Source organism: Podarcis erhardii (genome assembly GCF_964252035.2).
Source record: "Podarcis erhardii genome assembly, chromosome: 3".
NCBI classification, from domain to species: domain Eukaryota; kingdom Metazoa; phylum Chordata; class Lepidosauria; order Squamata; family Lacertidae; genus Podarcis; species Podarcis erhardii.
This window is the reverse complement of record NC_138507.1, coordinates 121,271,985-121,294,529: the sequence shown is the minus strand read 5'-3', so window position 1 is coordinate 121,294,529 and position 22,545 is coordinate 121,271,985. Positions and strand designations below refer to the sequence as shown.

Genomic DNA, 22,545 nt, shown 5'->3' with positions numbered 1-22,545 from the left:
TGTACCAGGTGGAGCTGGTAGACAGCTGCCCTGGACACAGAAATGACCTGCACCTCCATGGACAGCTATGAGTCCAAAATGACTCCCAGGCTGATCATCTGGCCTTCGGAGGCACAGTTACCCCATTCAGGACCAGGGAGTCCTCCACACCTGCCCGCCCCCTGTCCCCCAAAAACAGTACTTCTGTTTTGTCAGGATTCAACCTCAATCTGTTAGCCACCATCCACCCTCCAACCACATGTTTGAAGATGGATGCTGTAACAGATTTCGTGCATCACGGGGGGGGGGGTGGACTTTGGACACCTTTTAGGAACCTCCCAACTTGCACCCCAGTTTAACAAGGCACAGCAGTGCCGCCCCAACTCCTTTGAAAGGCAAGAACTCCAGTGAGGAAGTGGGCAGCTGATCGCAGCCATTTTAACAATGGCGGTCCATGTTTCTAAGGTGGTCTTATCACTGCAAGCTGCTCTGGAAACCGAGGGAAGCTGGAAAAAAACATCTGGGCATAGCTGTCAAGCGTCCCTTATTTGGCGGGACAGTCCCTTATCCCAGCGCCATGTCCCGCTGCTGTCCCTTATTGATGATGCCCCTTAAATTTCCCTCCCTGCCGGCCAGGGAGGAGGGAGGCTCCAACTGTGTTGCTTGGCTGCCTGGCCCGCCCCCCTCCGGCCTCCTCTCACCAGCCTTGGCCCCCGGGAGCCCCTCCCTGCCGGGACTGGTGGGAGCCTCGGGCCCTTCCATCGCCATCCTCCTCCTGAACGTCTCTGCCTGGGTCCTCCCCTCTGCCTATCACCACCGCTCCCACTAGGCCGTACTGCGGCTGCTCCGCTGAAGGACCCGGATGAGATGGGCAGCCTGGCGCGGCCTATGAATTGCTGAGGAGCCTTGAGAGGAGAGCGAGGGCAACCATAGAGAAAGCAGTTTAGAGAGAGGAGGAGGAGGAAGCGGAGGCGCGGGCAGGTGTTCCAAGGGGGGAAAGCGGAGGAAGGACCGCAAGCGCTTCTCCCATAGATTTGTAGTAGTAGACTAGCATAGATGGTCTGATCTGTGGGTTTACTTCGGCCACTATTTCCCCTCGCTTCCTCCCGCCCCGCCTGATGGAACTGAGAGCTGCACATGGAGCACGAGAGAAAAGATACAGAACTGCAGCAGCATCTTCGTAGATTGGACTTCGTTTTGCGTGAAAAGTGGTTGCTGCTTGTAGTTCTTTAATTGCAGAGTTTCATCAGCTGGTGTCTTGAGCAGCAACCTCTGGAAACGAAGGGCCAAAAACTGGCGCTGCTCTCCCAAATTATCTGGTCCCTTTTAACTTCGCATTTCAGCTGGTTGACTAAAATCCCTTATTTTGGCTGCTGGTCCCTTATTTTCGAGGCTGCTGGTCCCTTATTTTCAAATCTGTAAGTTGACAGCTATGCATCTGGGGGCCACCATTTTGGTGATGGCCACGCTAAAAAAATACTTGATCCACGTCATAAGGAATTAAGTATTACGCAGCCACGAGCAAAACATCCGGGACTCACCTTTTTGGCACATCGATGCTCCGTGAGACCGACCTCGGTCCAGGTGCTGCCACGGCAGCCGCCTCCGTGGTCGGTCCGTGGTCCATGGCCACTGGGACGGTGTCGTAGCCCGTCGTGGCAGGAGACCCGAGGTCCATCTCCAGAGCTGGGAGAGGCAAGGCCTGCATGTTAACCAGCCTCACTTCCTCGGCTTTCCGGCAGACGTAGAAGCCCTGCTCCAGAAGAAGCACCTTCACTTCGTTGCTGAGGTGGTCGTGGTGCTCCACCAAGCCAGGGGCCTCTTGACCTTTGTAGAAGACGTAGACCTATAAAGGGAGGAGGAAATGCGCTCTAGCGTCATGGCGGCCATTTCAGGCTCAAACCCCCAAGCCCAGTGTGCCATGCCTTGGGTTTTCTTTTCTTTTTTAATAAATTTAAACAAAACATGTTATCTTAAACACATATCATCCTTAATTTTTTTCCCATTCCCCCCCCTCCCATAAAACAACCCACCCTCCCCTCCCCACTCCACCCCACCCTGACTTCCCTCAGTTCCAATCTCTGGTTTCTCTATAAATGCTATTCTCTGCATGTTACAGATTTGTATAGATCCTTAATTTGTCTAACTGGTTGTTATCAATACAGTGGTACCTCGGGTTAAGTACTTAATTCGTTCCGGAGGTCGGTTCTTAACCTGAAACTGTTCTTAATCTGAAGCACCACTTTAGCTAATGGGGCATCCTGCTGCCGCTGCGCCGCCAGAACATGATTTCTGTTCTCATCCTGAAGCAAAGTTCTTAACCTGAGGTAATATTTCTGGGTTAGCGGAGTCTGTAACCTGAAGCGTATGTAACCCAAGATAACACTGTAAAAAGTTTGTGAGTGTTTCATCAAAACCTGCCAAGGAGTCCAATTCACTTTGCTGCGTCTTTAAATACTTTGCAAAAGGTTCCCATTCATCTTTAAAGTCACAGTTATCCTTGTCCCGTAGTTTATGTGTCAGTTTTGCCAGTTCTACAAAGTCCATCAATTTCCCTTGCCATACTTCTTCATGCCTTGGGTTTTCAAGTTGCAAACCACCCTGAGATCTAAGGATGAAGGGAAGCGTGCAAATCTGAGAAATAAAATATACTAAACCCCTGAAAATAGGCCCCATTGTGTCATAGAGTCATAGCTTTGCAAAGGACCATGAGCATCATTTGCAATGCAGGAATCTTTAGCCCAACATGGAGTTTTGAACCCACGGCCCTGAGATCAAGAGCCTCGTGGTCTCTACCAACTGAGCTACCCTATCAGTGTCCTGTAGATAATTGCACCTTCAGCCTAGCAGGAATGAAGAGTGTGTTTGACGAGCAAAGGCTGTGTTATTATTCCCGCAATTTGTTGGATTCACTGACTTCCAAAGCACCGTCTCAATGCAATTCACACCTAAGATAACTGAAACCACAAATGCATTTAAAACGAAACTGAAATCCTAACAAACAGGTCCTGTATACCTGAAGGAGCGTCGAGCGTCTCCACCCCCATTAATCGGCCTGGACGCTGAGGTCCAGCGCCAAGAGCCTTCTGGTGGTTCCCTCCCTGCGAGAAGCCAAGCTACAGGGAACCAGGCAGAAGGCCTTCTCGGTGGTGGCACCCACCCTGTGGAACACCCTCCCACCAGATGTCAAAGAGAACAACAACTACCAGACTTTTAGAAGACATCTGAAGGCAGCCCTGTTTAGGGAAGCTTTTAATGTTTAACAGACCACTGTATTTTAATACTCTGTTGGAAGTCATCCAGAGTCACTGGGGAAACCCAGCCAGATGGGTGGGGTATAAATAAATTCTCTTCTATTCTAAGCAGACACTTGTGTTTGAGATTCCTGCATCTCAGGGGGCTGGACTAGATGTCCTTTGGGGTCCCTTCCGACTCTACAGTTCTACAATTCTATGACCCATTTATCCAGCTGGGACAAGCTCATTTGGGAGACCTGATATCCGAGGCCTAGATGGGTCTCCCCTCTCCACAGTGACCTAATTGGACACAGAGCCACTGCCTTAAATCCCAAAGTCTATTTTTACGTATGTAATTGTATCTGTGCAGAGATGGGCCCACTTGTGTTAGTTATTCCTGGGAGCTATTTATAGAGAACTCCGGTTACCCTACAGAAAGACTGAAGGTGCTATAATGTACAAGCCGGAATGGAATGGGCAGCAGAAAACGAGAGATAAAACACCACTCTGTTGGGAGGACAGATTAACTGGGGACCAGACTCGGTGGCTCAGAGTAGCGTCTGCATGTAAAATCCTAAGAGGTTGCTGGATCAGGCCAAGAGCCCATCTAGTCCAGCATCCCATTCGCAAAGTGGTCAACCACAGGTAAAAAGGTAAACAAAGTAAAGGATCCCTGGACAGGTACCGTATTTTTCGCTCTATAGGACACACTTTTTCCCCTCCAAAAATTGAGGGGAAATGTGTGTGGGTCCTCTGGAGCGAATGCAGGCTCCTTGGCTTCAGCGATAGCAACGCGAAGTCTCCAAAGCGCAGAGGGAGCGCTCCCTCCGCGCTCCGGAGACTTCCCGTTGCTTTCCCTGAAGCCTGGAGAGCGAGAGGCGTCGGTGCGCACCGACCCCTCTCGCTCTACAGGCTTCAGGGATAGCCACCTGAAGGCCTTCGGAGCACAGCGTGAGTTCCCGCTGCGTTCTGGAGGCTTCAGGTTCCTTTCGCTGAAGCCGGGAGAGTCTTGCTCTCCCGGCTTCAGCAAAAGGAACCCGAAGCCTGAGGAGCGCAGCAGAAACTTGCGCTGTGCTCGGAAGGCTTCAGGGATAGCCGCGCGCAACCCCTCCGGCAGGGAGAGGCTGCATGCGGCTATGGCTTCTTTAGCCCCGTACAGCCTCTCCTGGCAGGGGGAGGTTGCGTGGGGCTAAAGAGGAAGCCAAAACAGTGAGCAGGATCCATCCCGCTCGCTGCCTTGGCTTGTGCCATAGCCGCGTGCAATAAGATTTTTTTTCTTGATTTCCCCCTCTAAAAACTAGGTGCCCCCTATGGTCCGGTGCGCCCTATGGAGCGAAAAATACGACTATGGTTCATTTATGCATAATTGGTGGGAATGGCCTTAAGTTTAAAAAATTCATTTATACAGTGCTTTCTTTCTGGGGGAACGCATACCCCTATACATTTTGTGAATTGAAGTTTGGCCTCGTTGAGGGGCAGTATTTCAATATGAGTAGGAAAATGAGAGTACCCCCAAACATTTTTTAAAGGAAAAAAAGCACTGCATTTATATAACGCTTTACATTTTAAAGAAAAAAAACCAAAGCTGTATACAACATCTGAAAACATCAAATCGCTCACTCTGGAATATAGCTGTAATAGAGGGAAATCATGCATAATTTGAGATATTGGCAAGGACTAGAACCCCTTTTACATGCTACCACACCCAGCAGAAAAACTGGTTCGGTTACCTTTTGGCCTGGTTGCAGGAGTGGCCAGTTCTGGCCCTGACCGCCAGAGTCTGCGACAGGTTCCTTGAAGCGCCCGTCCTCACACGAAGCCAGACAAGGAGACTCTTTGACGTGCTCCGTCTGCAAGGGGGGGAGCTGGGCCATCATCAGCACCCCGTCCCCCAGCAAGGGGGGAGCGGAAATTCGGGCGCCCAGCAGGGACCGCTTCCCCAGCCTCCTGGAGAGAACACTCGCCATCTCGGACCCGCTGCAGAGAGAAAAAGGGGCAGCAGAGGTTAGGTCACGGGAGATTGCATTTTCACATTTGTTTTCTCCATAAAATCTATCCACCTCTCGGTTGTAAAACAAGCAAACCTCAAAGAGGTTTTAGTAAGAGAACAACGCTGTAAAACTACAGTCATACCTCGGGTTACAGCCGCTTGAGGTTGCGTTTTTTCGGGTTGCGGACTGCCGAAACCTGGAAGTACCAGAAGGGGTTACTTCCGGGTTTCGGCAGTTGCGCATGCGCAGAAGCGCCGAATCACAACCTGCACATGCGCAGACGCGGTTTGCGAACACAGCAGGTTGCGAACGTGCATCCCGCACGGATCACGTTCGCAACCTGAGCGTCCACTGTATCAGTAAAAACGACGCTTCAAAACATTCAAAAATATAATATCCGCAACGGACTGAAAACCGATTAAAACACACATCCACATTCTTCACATGGGCTTCTCTGAACAACTATGTTCTCAGCAGGCATCGAGAAGGCGCTTCCCTGATGTCAAGTGGCAGGGAGTTCCAGAGTACTGATTCTGCCACCCGAAAACGGATTCAAGTTACAAAAGGGGAGATTCCGTCTAAACAGTGGAACAGTTTTCCCTGTAAGGTGTTGAACTTTCCTTCCTTGGAGGTTTTCAAGCAGAATTTGGCTGGCCATCTGTCCTGGTGCTTTAGCTGAGATTCCTGCATTGCTGGGGGTTGGAATGGATGACCTCCAGGGGTCCCTTCAGACTCCACCGTTCTACGATTCTACGAAACGCGGAAACTGTAACCATGCCGGTTCTGCCAATCACAGATTTGTAGTGTTGGAAGGGACCCCTGAGAGGGTCATCTGGTCCAACCTCCTGGTCCAACCAAAGCGGCCGAATGGGCTTTGATGGGAGTAAGGCCATGCAAACTACAAAGGTTCTGGCTTGACCTCCAGAAACGCCCCCCCCCCCCGGGCCACAGTTCTCAAAAGCACAAGCCTGGCCTCCAAGCAGAGTTAAAACAGCCCTTCTTTGCACTCCTGGGTGGAAAATATTGGTAGTGGCAGAGCACCTCCTCTGTATGCAGAGAGAGACCCCAACTCCCAGTAGAACTGGGAGAGATCTCTGACTGGATCCCTGGAGAGCCACTGCTGCCGGTATTGAGCCAGATGGACCAATAGCTCTGACCCAGCGAAAGGCAGCTAACTAGGATGCTCTGATAAAATACGGGTGGAAAACTGCGTGTTTCGGAACCGCAGGGGAAGCAGATAGGGGGTTGCTGCGCCATTGCAAGCATGCAACGTCAGGAAATGTCGCCTGAGCAAACCCCACCGAAACGAAAGCAGGAGTACAAATGTGGTTTGTTTTGTGTTCTTGTTTTCATTACGTATATCACATTTCCCACTTTGCGTTGTGAACCGCCCTGAAACCTATGGAAGAAGGGTGGCATGCAAATTTAATAATAAGAATAATAAATTTTATTTATACCCCACCCTCCCTGGCCAGAGCTGGGCTAAGGACAGCTAATACCAGTAAAATTACAATTATAGGGGGGAAAAACAATTTAAAATGCAGGTTAAAATGCAATTTAAAATGCAGCCTCATTTTAAAAGTAGCCCATAAATCAAAACCATAAGGGGAGGGAAGACATAAGGGTCAGACTGAGTCCAAACCAAAGGCCAGGCGGAACAGCTCTGTCTTGCAGGCCCTGCGGAAAGATGTCAAGTCCCGCAGGGCCCTAGTCTCTTGGGACAGAGCATTCCACCAAGTTGGGGCCAGTGCTGAAAAGGCCCTGGCTCTAGCTGAGACCAATCTAACCACCTTGCGACTTGGGACCTCCAAAGTGTTGTCATTTGTGGACTTTAAGGTCCTCCGTGGGGCATACCAGGAGAGGCGGTCCTGTAGGAATGTGGGCCTTAGGCCACATAGGGCTTTAAAGGTCAAAACCAGCACCTTAAACCTGATCCTGTACTCCACCAGGAGCCAGTGCAGCTGGTAAAGCACTGGGTGAATGTGATCCCGCGGCAAGGACCCCGTAAGGAGCCTCGCCCCGGCATTCTGCACCCGCTGGGTCTAATAAGTAACAACTGCCCAACGGACTGAGCTCTACATGTCCGACTGGGCCACCTTCCATGCGGCCATCTTTTGTGGGAACTGCAAAAACACCACATACGGGTAGCCGTGGTGCAATGGGTCCATGCATCTGGCTACTAACCAGAAGGTTGGTGGTTCGAGCCTGTTAAGTTGTGGGTGAACATATCAGACGACACAGCGATTCTCCAAACAGCTCTTGTTTATTCACAGGCCAGAACAGAACTGAACTGAAGGGTTCAGCCAGCCTGCTTATATAGAGCTCCACTACAACGTAACTGTAACAACTTTCTGTAACTATCCAATCACTGAACGTCACTTTCAATCCCTTATTTGCATATGTGGACCTGAACTATCTACAGTATCCCCCTGCTGGCCCAGGGTGAGAACTTCAGTACATAACAGAGCCCACCTAGGGATGGCTGTGGGCAGGATCCCCGCTCTGAATGGTGGGACTAAACGACCCTGAAGGTTCCTCCCAGCTCTACAATTCTGTGTTTCTATGAAACTCTGGAATTCGATTCGTCGAAGCACCGTAGGGTGTTGGACTAGATGCCCCCATGGGGTCCCTTCCAGCTCGACAATTCCACGGTTCTGTTCGATGGAAAGCTCTGCAGCAAGCCGTCAGCTGCGTGCTGGCTGCTGCGCACGATGTCTAAAAATACAGAGCGGGGAGGCTGAGCCAGCCCAAAGAGCGGCACCAGGGAGACCTGCCCCCCCCCCCGACCCAAATGCAGGGGCCTCTCAAACAACAATCGCCTTCCCAGTAGAAGCTGCTTTCAATGCGGTTTGACCAAGGCTGGGGTGTCTCGGGAACGAGGCAGGAGAGAAAGAGTTTCCTTGTGCAGCGAGTGTTTGTGCAGCCAAGTACAGTAAAGATATTCATTTATTTTGCATTTGACCAGGGGAGTTTTTTAAAAAAGCAAAACAAGCCGGGAGGATGGCAGACAAGCAACGCCGGTGCCCACGCGTCCGTCTCCCCCTCGCCCCCCAGGGACAGCGCTGGCAGGAAGCGGCAGACGAGAAGCGGAGGGATGGCTTTTTCAGCAACCGGATGAGCCTCGGCTGTGTAAACAGAAGTTTGAGCTTCCAAAATTCGGCAACCATTCGCCTGTATTGAAAGAAGTCTGCAGCCCACCGCTGGGCAAGCCAGGTTCCAAGAAGAAGCCAGAGCTCAATCGGAATCCAGAGCTCACCTCTGGAATCTGCAGCGGAGAGAACATGTCTTTTGAGCATGTGCAGAGGGCCTGGCTTGGTGCTGGCACCAGGGACAGGCACCATACAGGGAACCACCAAACCTCCATTATCTCTTTTTTTTTTTTTAAGTATTTTTTATTGAGTTTTCCATTAAATCTTATTCACATTTTATTACATAATTCTATGACTTAATATATTACTCTTGTAAGAGCATCGACCTCCCTCCCTCCCTCCTTCTGACTTCCACATAACTTTCCGTATTCTTTGCATTTCTATAAGCACTTATTTACCCTTTGGCAAATGATAATATTTCACCTTATTGTCGCTAAATCGATTCTTTATATTTACATTACAAAACATTTCAATTCACTGAGCCCGGCTTTGGCTGGGGAGGGCAGAAAATAAATAATTTATTATTATTATTATTATTATTATTATTATTATTATTATTACTATTATTATTATAAACATAAAGTACATTGGGTTTACGTTGCTTTAATTGCCACACATGCACCCCTCTGCAAACACTCCTGCCATCATATCGCCAGCAAAGGACGACAATCGCATGGGATGAAGAGGCTGCAGTTCCCCCGTCAAAGATGGCCAGCCTGGGTCACAAGGAAAACTTTGGTGTCTCAAGCTAATCTTCAGAACGCTCCTGGAGAAAGCGAAACTCCCAAGAGCGCTTCTTTGACAACATTCCCACGAAATGGAAGTTTGGAATTGGAGTTAGGCGGAGTTGACAGGCATGTCTCAATCCAGAGGCTTCACCCCCTCGCTATAGGCTCATCCAAATGACACATTTACTGAACGCTCATCCTGATTCGCTTGCGCAAAGCTTCCACGGAGGTTAGACGGTGTCCAATCTCTACAGAGCATATGTTCCAATTTATTCATGGGGCAGGTCTACAACAACGAGCATTCATCCTGACATGCCATGCATCTTCCCATTAACCATTTGTTCATCCCACACCTTTAAGCGCATTTCCTCATCACTCCCCAAACCCCTTTTTAAAATGGGAGTGTTGCATTAGGACAACAGAGCACTTTAATCCACTTTTAACTGTGCAAACTTCAGATTCCAGCATATGCCTGGATCTCTCCCAGAATATACTGCCCATCGGAAGGTGACCATAGCCAGATAGGAATCCAAATACAACTTATCTCCATAGCCTTTTCCCTTAATTCCCCCCCCCCCAAAAAAAAATCACTTCAAATCCGGGATTCTGATAGGGATCGAGATGATGAAAAGGTAGACCAGTAGAGAGCAAGTTTAGCCAACCGGGTGCCCCTCTGGACTAGATCCAGCAACCTATTCTTCTCTTCAGTTCCCGTCACCCCTACGCACTAACCATGGTAGCAGGAGTTGGAAAGGTGAACAAAATGGTGACTCAAAAGATCAAGGGGGTGGAGGGAAGGTTGCAACGCTTGGGACATCTTAGCTTAGAGAAAAGGCAACGAAAACACAACACGACAAAGGTTTATGCATCTATGTTTGGCATGCAGAAACAGCTAGAGAGACATTCTTCTCCTGCTCTCATAACACTATAATTTGTGGACATTCAGTGATGCTGACGGGTGTCAAACCCTGCTGTGCTGCCTGGCCTTTAAAGCCCTAAACGGCCTTGGCCCAGTATACCTGAAGGAGCGTCTTCACCCCCATCGTCCAGCCAGGACACTGAGGTCCAGCTCTGACGGCCTTCTGGCGGTTCCCTCACTGCGAGAAGCAAAGCTACAGGGAACCAGACAGAGGGCCTTCTCAGTGGTGGCGCCCGCCCTGTGGAACGCCCTCCCATCAGATGTCAAAGAAATAAACAACTATCTGACATTTAGAAGACATCTGAAGGCAGCCCTGTTTAGGAAAGTTTTTAATGTGTGACATTTTAATGTATTTTTAATCTTTGTTGGAAGCCACCCAGAGTGGCTGGGGAAACCCAGCCAGATGGGTGGGCGCGGGTACAAATAAATTATTATTAATAATATTAATATTAATATTAATATTAATATTAATATTAATAGGTCTAAGGCAGTGGTGGCCAAACTCAGCCCTCCAGATGTTTTGGGACTACAACTCCCATCATCCCTAGCTAACAGAAACAGTGGTCAGGGATGATGGGAATTGTAGTCCCGAAACATCTGGAGGGCCGAGTTTGGCCACCACTGGTCTAGCGGGTTGGACAGACCCTGTTTGGAGTGGGTGTTAGCCATCACAGCCAGGGATGAGCATGCTGGCCTGCTCAAAGAGAAAGCCAAGTTAAGACGCAGGACTGGGACTTGTCAAGACCAGGGTTCAGATCTTGGCTCAACAATACTGCTAGAAAGGCAGGATATAAATAATTCCAGTAAACCAGTTAAAAATATCCCATAGCTCTGAGCAGCCTCTACTCTGTGGCGGACATGCCCTCATCTGCGAAATGGGATCAGTCTGGGCCCGTCTTACAGCATTGCTGCTTTGCTGAGTAAGGAGCTGTTCTTAGCTGTCTGGGCTTCCAGACGGAGCGGGCTAAAAAATATTCCAAGATAATTTTAGGCCACTGAATTCTGACGATGCAGAAAGCCCTTTTAATAGCCATGCAGGCTACTCTTCAGTCTGAAATCTACTCCATGAAACAAGACAAAATGCCCATTTTATGGGAGCTATGGGTGAAATCCTGCTGCAGTCGCTACCTCACCACACCTGGGTTTGTTTTATCTATCTATTGCATTTACGGTATATTCCGTCTTTTCTTCAAAGCTCAAATCTGTAACAATGATTCTTTTAATCCCCAGAATAACTCTGTGAGGCAGCTCAGGCAATGAAGGAAAGTCAAGACCTTCCGGAGGGGTCCGTTCCACTGCCAAAACTGCTCTTACCATCTGAAAGTTCTTCATAAGCAGGCATAGGCAAACTCAGCCCTCCAGATGTTTTGGGACTACAACTCCCATCATCCCTAGCTAACAGGTCCAGGGATGATGGGAGTTGTAGTCCCAAAACATTATGAACTTTCAGTTCATTAGGGTTAGCTGGAATCTCCTTTTTGAATCTGTTGGTTTGGGTCCTCTTCTCGAGCTAAACACCCACAATCCCTCATAAGGCTTGGTTTTCCAGAGCTTGACGATCTTGGTTGCCCTCCTGTGCACACCTTCCAGCTTGTCAACATCCTTCTTAAATTATGGCACCCAAAACTGGACCCAGAACTTCAAGTGAGGGTTTGACCAAGGCAGAAGAGAGTGGGACTCTTGACTTCCCTTGATTTGGACCCTCGACTTCTGTGGATGCAGCCCATAATAGCATTGGCCACCTCAATATTACAATCACCAATGCGGATGTGTGGACTGTTGGCGATGACCCAGGACGTCGGTCTTTGCTCAGGCTGATGGTGAGGCTTGGTCAAGCAGTTGGCGAATCTCTGTAGAGCTTCCTTGGGTGCACTGTCAAGGCTACATCTTCTACAAACATATCTCAGATAAGGACTCACTTTTGGTTGGTGTGGAGACTTGTCGGGTCAAACAGGCTCCCATTGCTCCTTGAACAGTGGTACCTCAGGTGTCTGTTCTTAACCTGAAACTGTTCTTAACCTGAGGTACCACTTTGGCTAATGGGGCCTCCTGCAGGCGCCACGCCGCTGGAGCACAATTTCTGTTCTTCATCCTGAAGCAAAGTTCTTAACCCGAGGTACTATTTATGGGTTAGCGGAGTATGTAACCTGAAGCGTTTGTAACCTGAAGCGTCTGTAACCCGAGGTACCACTGTACAGTCATACCTTGGATACCGAACGCCTTGGTACTCGGACGTTTTGGCTCCCGAACACTGCAAACCCGGAAGTGAGTGTTCCAGTTTGCGAACATTCTTTGGAACCCAAATATCCGATGGAGCTTATGGGGCTTCCAATCAGAAGCTGCGCTTTCGTTTCTAAACATTTTGGAAGTTGAACAGACTTCTGGAATGGATTCCGTTCGACTTCCAAGGTACGGCTGTACAAGCTGTCTTCAGACGAGCTGAAGGCTGTTGTTTAGTCGTGTCCGACTCTTCGGGACCCGCTGGACCAGAGCACGCCAGGCACTCCTCTCTTCCACTGCCTCCCGCAGTTTGGTCAAACTCATGCTGGTAGCTTCGAGAACACTGTCCCACCATCTCGTCCTCTGTCGTCCCCTTCTCCTGGTGCCCTCCATCTTTCCCCACATCAGGGTCTTTTCCAGGGAGTCTTCTCTTCTCATGAGGTGGCCAAAGGATTGGAGCCTCAGCTTCAGGATCTGTCCTTCCAGTGAGCACTCAGGGCTGATTTCCTTCAGAATGGAGAGGTTTGATCTTCTTGCAGTCCATGGGACTCTTAAGAGTCTTGGAGAACAAAAGGGAGAAGAATATGCCAGAGAGGTTTGGGGCAAGAACACAGTCCTGTTTCATACCACCCTCTGTAGGGGAGGTGTGCATCCTATTGGACAGTGCTGCGTGTTCTTGCAGAAGGATACAATCCTCTTGCAAACCTCAGGTGGGGATCCTATCTCACTGAGCAGAATGAAGAGTCCTTTTTGGCCAATGAGGTCAAAGGCCTCCATCAGGTCTACAAAGGCGATGATGCCCCTGGGGTGTTCTGTGCCCTTGGCATTTCCCCTGCCGCTGGCGCAACGAGGAAATCATGTCGACTGTCGACCTCTGAGCTCTAAAGCCGCATTGTGACTGTCTGCGAGAGACTGTAATCTGTTGAGAACCACACGGGCGAAGGCTTTCCCCCACAGCACCATGCAGGGAGATTCCCCGGTGGTTGTTTACAAAAAGATACGGCGATAAAGCTATGAATAAGAAAAAGCCAACCAGGACAGCCTATGCCTCCCCTCTCTGCTTCCATTCTGTTCTTTGTTTCTCCATCTCTCTCACACAGCCCTTCTCTTTGCAAGAACACTGCATACCTGCAGGGGGCGGACAGGTGGGTGGGTCACCCAATGAGTAAATCAGAAGATTAGGTCTGGTCCCATGCTCTGCTCACACAACAAAAGCCTCAATGTGCCCCACCCTCCACAGGGAAGCAGCAAAACACCCAGTGCTGCTGTTTATTATATTCTGGGTTTGGTTTTATTTATTTTTTTACTACTACTACTACTATTGTTAATAATAATAATAATAATACAGTGGTACCTCTGGATGCGAACGGGATCCATTCTGGAGCCCCATTCGCATCCAGAGCAGAATGCAACCTGTGTCTGTGCGTGCACAGGTCGCGATTCGTCACTTCTGCGCACGCGCATGACGTCATTTTGAACGTCTTCTCATGCACAAGGGGCGAACCCCGGAAGTAACGCGTTCCATTACTTCCGGGTCGCCACGGAGCACAAACTGAAAACACTCAACCTGAAGCGACTTAAGGTATGACTGTACGCGGGTGGCGCTGTGGTCTAAACCACAGAGCCTAGGGCTTGCCGATCAGAAGGTCGGCGGTTCGAATCCCCGCGACGGGGTGAGCTCCCGTTCCTCGGTCCCTGCTCCTGCCAACCTAGCAGTTCAAAAGCACATCAAAGTGCAAATAGATAAATAGATACCGCTCCGGTGGGAAGGTAAACGGCGTTTCCGTGCGCTGCTCTGGTTCGACAGAAGGGGCTTAGTCATGCTGGCCACATCACCCGGAAGCTGTACGCCGGATCCCTTGGCCAATAAAGTGAGATGAGTGCCGCAACCCCAGAGTCGTTTGTGACTGGACTTAACCATCAGAGGTCCCTTTAACTTTACCCCGCTCATCTGGCTGGGTTTCCCCAGCCACTCTGAGCAGCTCTCAGCAGAAATGTAGAAAGCACGATAAAACACCCAACATTAAAAACTTCCCTAAACAGGGCTGCCTTCAGATTATCAGCATTATCACCGCATTATTTATATCCTGCCTCCCCCCCCCCCAAGACTAGCTTACACAAATTAAAACAACACAGATGCAACACACACACAAAAATGAGAAATGATCATTAAAATGAAGAAGATGTAATATAAAATTTAAACGATTCGTTGTTTTAAGATACCAGCAGTCCACAAGCTTTTCAGCTGCTCTGTTAAAAAAAACAATTAAAAATGGTACAGCTCCTTGCACACTGCGTTATAGAGAAATATTTAAGTCGTCCACCAAGACCCTCAACAATTTTCAAGCGGCCCGTAGGGGGCAGGAAAATTGCAAAACCTGTGCCCTATACAACTAGTACTGAATAGTGAAATGTCTAGGAAACCAAGTAAAGCACACTTTTAAAAAAGGCCTGAAAAAAAACCCCAACACCAACTATTTACTGAAGCACTCCAGAAAGTCTGTTATGCCCGAAGCATTTTTGAGCACAATTTTAACTCTTTGATTGAAAGCAACTGTAAAAACTATATTAAGAATATTCAGAGCAGGCAAAGTATCATGGGATTCAAAATTCTGTGCCCGTGTGTAAAAAACAACAACTTGTTCATCTTCAAAAGTACAATGTCCAGGTCTTAGGCTCCCAGGTCAACGGAGAGGAACTGACAATGCACACCTCAAAACGCAGGTAAACTCATCCCGGAGGCCATCAGAACGCAACCCGTGAATTTCGAAATCCAGGTTCCTGGTGCCAAAGTTTTATTCCAGTCAGCAAATATTGAGTTTGGTCACCCACCCACACAGCTGCCAGCGACCCGAAATCTCACAGGGAATGTCACAAGTTTTGTGCCGCAAGGTTGTGCTTTGAGTCGCAAGACAGAGGTCCTCGCTGTCTTCAAGGGGACCTACTCGCAAGTAAGGCCCGCCTAGGCTGCAAACTCTAGACTCCTTGCCTGGGAGTAAGTCCCACTGAAGACAGCAGGACTTACTTCCAAGTAAACACGCACAGGACTGCACCGCTAGCTTCTATATATTTTTTAAAAATAAAAATAAAAATTGAAGTACCAAACACAACCTCTGCAAAATTTGCTTAGCCATTTAAATCCAGGCGAAACGCGAAATGCTACCATTCTGTCCTTATCTAGAGAGCCAGTGATAAAGTGTCAGCCGGACTAGCACCTGGGAGAGACCTGGGTTCAAATCTCACCACTTGACGTTCACTGGGGGCCCCTGGGGACCAGTCCCTGCTTCTCAGCCTAGCCTACCTCACAATTGTTGTGGGGATTAAATAAGGAGGGGGAGATCCACAAAGACCCCCTTGAGTTGGAAGGGACGTCGCCTAGTCCAACCCCCCGCAACGCAGGATAGAAATGCTATAAACAAATAAATATTATCATTATTAATAGGCTACACAACATTAAACTAGGCTATGCAATGTTACAACCACTATAACAACCTCCAACCGTGAGTGCTGGTTAAGTACCGAAAGCACATCACAAAGACACGTGTTAACACACAACTTTGAGAGATGTGTTCTTGCCCCCATACTGCAGACAGAGGAACTGAGGCAGGTTGCAATCGCCCATGAAATCCTCAGCTGAGATTTGAGCCAAGCGTTTTGAGGTTCACAGGTTGCCCTCTCAGAACCCAAGCGGAACATTTCCCCTCAAATGGTTTGTAACATCGCAATCCTGTACACATTTCCTAAGAGGTAAATCCCACCGAGTTCCGTAGAGCTTACGTCCAGGTGAGGCTGCCCTGCTTAGCAGCTATGTACATATTTGCAAAGATAACATATGGAACACAGCACACAGTGAGGTTAAGACAGCAATAGTGGATGGCAAGTGTGGAGGGAAGATTCAAGGACAATCAGATAAACATGGAAACATTTCAGTACAGCACAGTGTTACTTGGTTCTCAAACTTAATCCGTTCCGGAAGTCCGTTCCAAAACCAAAGCGTTCCAAAACCAAGGCGTGCTTTCCAATAGAAGGTAATGCAAAATGGATCAATCCGTTCCAGACTTTTAAAAACAACCCCCAAAACAGCAATTTAACATGAATTTTACTATTTAACGAGACCACTGATCCATGAAATGAAAGCAATAAACAACATACTGCAGTCACACAATCAATCAGTCAGTAGCTGAACTGGGTTCCACGCAGTCACAAAAACAGAACGGCAAAATAAATAGCAAAAATAAACACACCTCAGTGTAATACTCAAAATGGAACATGTTCGGCTTCTGAAAAAGGTTCGCAAACCAGAACACTTACTTCTGGCTTTGCAATGTTTGGGTTCCAAGTTGTTTGAGTACCAAGGCGTTTGAGAACCAAGGTACCACTGTATACTACATTATCAAAATATTTTTTAATTTATTTGCAGAATATGGGTAGATTTCTTTTCAAAACGGGAGCAAGAGCATCAAGCAAAACTGAGGACAATGCTAGTCGAGATTGCCTGGAATCACCGTTCGAACAGAGCGCTGCAAAAGACTCGACGAGCAAACCGCCAAAAAAGAAAGTTAGTCAACAATATGTGGACAGCTATCCAAGTCTCAGTTTCACATGGCAGTATGCCACTGAACTCCTTCTGGATATACAACCAAAAGTAATACCCATGGCCTCTCTTCAAGAGCATTGGCTATTCTACAGTTCTCCATGACGTATTATTGTGAGCCGCGATTCTCAACTCTGACAAACATGACAGACCAGAAAAGAGAAAGGCTTATTTGTGCCAAACAGGAGGAGAGTTTGCTTGCTCAAATTAAACCTAATATAAATGAAATCAGCCGGCAAAAGCAAGCTCACACCTCTGATTGAGTTTGTAGAGTAGATGTACTTAAGGTACATACGTAAGAGGCCCGTTTCTAATTATATTTTGGGAATGATTTGTGTTCTTAGGTAGCTGCGTCGTTTTATACTTTCTGATGATATTATGAAGTAGTTGTGTTCTATATTATAAATCAAGCACTGTTGTTTGTTTTTGTTTTCCAGCCTAATCCTTATCAATAAAAAAAATGGCACGGCAAATTTGCATTCTGAAAGAGTGGCTCAGAGAAAAAGGTTTGAGATCCAGTGGTGTGATCTACATGGACTGACAGCTTCTCTCTGTATTTCGGGCACCGAGTATTTCTCAGTCCTTATTGAAGAGGCTGTGGATCGATCCTGTGGATCAATCCTGGGACTCCCTGCAAGGAAAGAGCTCTACCACTGAGCCATAAACCTCTGCAGGACAGAGAAATCTGCAATATACCAGTCCGGCCTCTGCTCCATTTAGCTCAATACAGTCGACACTGACCGGCAGAAGCACTTCAGGGTTTCAGGCAAAGGAACCTTTCCGAGTCCTCCCTAGAGATGGTCAGAACGTTAAATGTTGGAAATGTAAGGAAAAGAGGGAACATTTTATCCCATGTGGTGGGAATGTAAAAGGGTGAAATGCTTCTGGGAGATGATATATAATGAGTTGAAAAAAATGTTGAAATATACATTTATAAAGAAACCAGAAGCATTTCTCTTGGGTATTGTTGGAAACGATATAAATAGAAAGGAATGTAAGCTTTTTCTATATGCAGTAACAGCGGCAAGAATACTATTGGCCCAAAAATGGAAGCAAGAAGAATTACCAACGATGGAAGAATGGAGGATGAAATTAATGGACTATGTGGAACTTGATAAACTAACGGGAAGGATCCGAAACCGGTGGGACCAGAAGTTTACCGAGGACTGGAGTAAGTTTACGGATTATTTGAAAAGTATTTGTGATGATCAGGCGACCTTTGTAGGTTTGCAAGAAGTTCTGTGAGGAATAATATTAGAAATATTGCAAAAATGGAGAAGGAGATGTGAAATGTTAAGAGATGTAAAGGCAATATTAAGTTAGGAAATGCGTAAGAGGTGATTAAGACGGAGGATTATCAGAGGTGCTGATGGAAGTCCAATAAGAATGTATTTGTGATAAATTGTGTGGTATGTTTTATAATTTTGTATGTTAAAAACCAATAAGAATATATTAAAAAAATAAATAGAGATGGTCAGAACATGGGTCTTTCCGCGTGCCAAGAAGACGTTCTGCTGCTCAGCTACGGCCCTCCCTTCCCAAAGGCAGCTGCGCGAAAGGGTTAACAGTCAAAGTCTCCAGGAAGGAAAAGGGAAGGATTAGCAGATCTGACAGCCTCAGCATATTCCGGGCAGAGAGAGACAGGGAGGAGGAGGGTTACACAGAGGGGGGTGTGGCGGTCTTGCCCAGAGGCAGAAAGGAGCCGGCAATGGGATATTAGGAAAGGGCACCCAGGGTGCAAGAGGAAAAGGAGAGAGGGGAGCTTGAAGGGCCGGTGGAACGCATGCAAAGAATATATAGGTAAAGGTAAAGGGACCCCTGACCATTAGGTCCAGTCATGGCCAAATCTGGGGTTGCGGCGCTCATCTCGCTCTACTGGCCGAGGGAGCCGGCGTACAGCTTCTGTGTCATGTGGCCAGCAGGACTAAGCCGCTTCTGGCAAACCAGAGCAGCGCACGGAAACGCCGTTTACCTTCCTGCCGGAGCGGTACCTATTTATCTACTTGCACTTTGACGTGCTTTTGAACTGGTAGGTTGGCAGGAGCAGGGACTGAGCAACGGGAGCTCACCCCGTCGCGGGGATTCGAACCGCCGACCTACTCATCGGCAAGTCCTAGGCTCTGTGGTTTAACCCACAGCGCCACCCGCGTCCCTCAGCGAATATATAGCCTACTGGAAAGCTGCTGAAAGCATTTGATCCCATTGATCAGATCGGCTTGGAACTATCATTCGTAAGGTAGTTCCTGCCCTCAGGCCTGCAAAACTGGAAAAAAAGATATGACACAAAAGGAAAATGGGTTGAGAGGGAGGAGGAAAATAGGTGGGGATGGCAGTGGTGATAGTATCCCTTCCTCCCACGGTCCTTTCCGGGGGGAGGGGGGAGCGAGGGCTAGGATATGACTTACTGGCCACCTTTAAAATTCCTTACATTACACCACTTTTAGAGGTGACAAAACTATAGGCAAGGTAGAGCTAATTGCCAAAGGTGCGTATAGATAAGGCTGAGTGCCTCAAACCTGGCTTTAGAACACTTTGGTTGTGGGAAAAGATATTTTTGTGATGTTACGGCGGCAAGCCAGTCAGCACAGTGCACAAAAAAGCCAAATTAATTATTTTTATTATTATTAGATTTCTACACCATCCCGCATCTGAAGACCCCAGGGCAGTTTACAATATAAAGACAGAAGAACACATACCATAATATCAAACAAATACAGCAGCGTCCTAAAGCAATTTACAACATTGTATTTAAAATAGTTTACATACATAAAACCAGCTAAAACAATTGCATAGATAAAAACATTTTAAAAAAGAGTTGTCAATAAGAATCGGTCGAGGGGTGCGGCAGATGCACTCTTCCCCGACTGCCACAGAAAACAACCTCCTGACTCATAGCAAACTAGCAGGCTCTTGCCTGGCCTTCTCCTTGACCTGCTAGCTTTCTATGTGCAGGGAGATGTAGGGCATTCTATCATTTCGCTTGGACTACTGCAACGCGCTCTACGTGGGGCTACCTTTGAAGGTGACCCGGAAACTGCAATTAATCCAGAATGCAGCAGCTAGACTGGTGACTGGGAGCAGCTGCTGAGACCATATAACACCGGTCTTGAAAGACCTACATTGGCTCCCAGTACGTTTCCGAGAACAATTCAAAGTGTTGGTGCAGACCTTTAAAGCCCTAAACGGCCTCGGTCCAGTATACCTGAAGGAGCGTCTCCACCCCCATCATCCAGCCCGGACACTGAGGTCCAGCACTGAGGGCCTTCTAGCGGTTCCCTCGCTGCAAGAAGTGAGGTTACAGGGAACCAGGCAGAGGGCCTTCTCGGTAGTGGCGCCTGCCCTGTGCAACGCCCTCCCAGCAGATGTCAAAGAAATAAACAACTATCTGACATTTAGAAGACATGTGAAGGCAACCCTGTTTAGGAAAGTTTTTAATGTGTGACATTTTAATGTATTTTTAATCTTTGTTGGAAGCCACCGAGAGTGGCTGGGGAAACCCAGCCAGATGGACGGGGTATAAATAATAAATTTTATTATTATTATTATTATTATTATTATTATTATTATTATTATTATTTCGCTTGCTGTACGTAACTCTATCCTCCAAAGAAAGCAGCTTCATGTGAGCCTACCATTATTCTGTAGCCCACGCAAGTTTCTAACGCAGAAGGGTTTTTAGGCACCCCGTGTGGCATTTCTGTGGCAAGATGACGACAGGTCTTGCGACACCGTGCGGCCTTGCGACAACCGATTTTATCGTGGCAGAAGGTCTCGTGCAAAATGGGCTAGACGCCCAAGGTGCCACCGGAGCCATTTGCTGCGTGCTGCAACAGCTAACGTGGCTTGTTCCTCTTGAAATTACGCCTGCGATAGTCATCTGTGGTTTAAGAGGGGGGAAATCACACAGAACCAGCCGCCTGTCAAAAAAGACGCTCCAAAGAGGCGATCTCCTCCCCGGCTCCACACTACCTGTGGTTTTTTTTTTTTTATATATAATCTTTTTATTGATTTTCCAACACAAATTAAACACATTACAATACATTATACAAAGACAAACAACCACATAAACACACACAAATATAATTTCAAAACCTTCTTTTCATAAACCTTACTTCTCCGACTTCCCCATACCTCTCCTTTCTGCATCCCTATTTCCAAATTTCTTTCAGCAAATCCTCATTTAATTTAACTAATTACTCTTTTTCTCCCTTCTCTCTTACCTAATCATTTACAGCTGTAATCCTCTTTTTTTCTAACCTCGACATTTTAGCACTCATTAATTTTATAATCATTTTTAAGATACACTTTAAATTTCTTCCAATCTTCCTCCACCGTCTCTTTTCCTTGGTCGCGGATTCTGCCAGTCATCTCGGCCAGTCCCATGTAGTCGATCACCTTCGTCTGCCATTCTTCCAGAGTGGGTAGTTCTTGTGTCTTCCAATACTTTGCTATAAGTACCCTTGCTGCTGTGGTAGCGTACATAAAAAAAGTCCTATCTCTCTTTGGCACCAATTGGCCGACCATGCCCAGGAGAAAAGCCTCTACCTGTGTTTTGCGTCAGTGGCACAGACACCCACACAGGTGAGCATACAAAAAGAGCAGCCAGGTATACTATCGGGCATATAAACAGCTGCCAGCCAAATAAAGGTGTCGCAATCTGCATGGTGTGCCAGACCTGGGAGCAAACTGAGAAGCTCAGATATATCAGCTAGGAGCCAAACGGCTCCTTAAAACAGGGTTCACAGGTGCCAAAACAGAATGCCTAGTTGCCATTTGGGAGCTAGGCATCTCGAAAGTCGTATTTTTCAAGATGGCTTCTCTGTTCCTGAAGTTCATTGGTTGTGCAGATAAAAAACGTAACGGAATTCTACAGGAGGCCTTGCTGGTGTGTGAAAACAGGCACGACCCAAGGATTCCCCAGGAATGCACCTCCAGGTGGTGGAGACGTCGGGCGCCACGCTGGCCCCCCGGACATCTACACTTGGTCTCAAGGGGCTGATAAAAAGGTAAAGGTAAAGGACCCCTTGACAGGTAAGTCCAGTCGCAAACGACTCTGGGGTTGCGGCACTCATCTCGCTTTACTGGCTGAGGGAGCTGACGTTTTGTCCGTAGACAGTTTTTCACGTTCTACCCGGACACTGAGGTCCAGCGCCGAGGGCCTTCTGGCAGTTCCCTCATTGCGAGAAGCCAAGTTACAGTGAACCAGGCAGAGGGCCTTTTCGGTGGTGGCCCCCGCCCTGGGGAAAGCCCTCCTACCAGATGTCAAAGAGAACAACAACTACCAGACTTTTAGAAGACATCTGAAGGCAGCCCTGTTTAGGGAAGCTTTTAACGTTTGATGTATTTTAATATTTTGTTGGAAGCCGCCCAGAGTGGCTGGGGAAGCCCAGCCAGATGAGCGGGGTATAAATAAAGAGACAGTGGAGGAGGACTGGAAAAATTTTAAAATCTATCTTAAAAATTGTTGTAAAATTTCGGAATGTTAAGATGTCAAGGGATTGGATACAAAGAATTACAGCTATAAATTGAAATTTATAAAATAGAATTTTTTTTAAAGAGAATTAAATATAAAAATGGGATGAAGAATTGCTAAAAATTTTAAAATATGGATGCAGTGAAGGGGAGGTTCGGGGAAGTCGTGTTATGTTTATTTGTTTTTTGTTTATGTTGTAAAATCAATAAAAATTATTTAAAAAAAAAAATAAAAAAATAAATAAATAATAAATTAT

General features: G+C 47.4%; 1 protein-coding gene across 2 annotated transcripts in view; it reads right to left on the bottom strand.

Annotated features, from left to right (window-relative positions):
* Positions 1 to 22,545, bottom strand: part of ZNF395 (zinc finger protein 395) — a 59,183-nt gene that overhangs the window by 21,881 nt on the left and 14,757 nt on the right. For both annotated transcript variants that reach the window (XM_081854787.1, XM_081854786.1), the window contains exons 2-3: positions 4,946 to 5,192; positions 1,521 to 1,825 (exon numbers count right to left, since the gene is read on the bottom strand). In XM_081854787.1, the coding sequence (XP_081710913.1) occupies positions 1,521 to 1,825; positions 4,946 to 5,182 (542 nt within the window). In that variant the 5' untranslated portion in view covers positions 5,183 to 5,192. The remainder of the gene's footprint in view (positions 1 to 1,520; positions 1,826 to 4,945; positions 5,193 to 22,545) is intronic.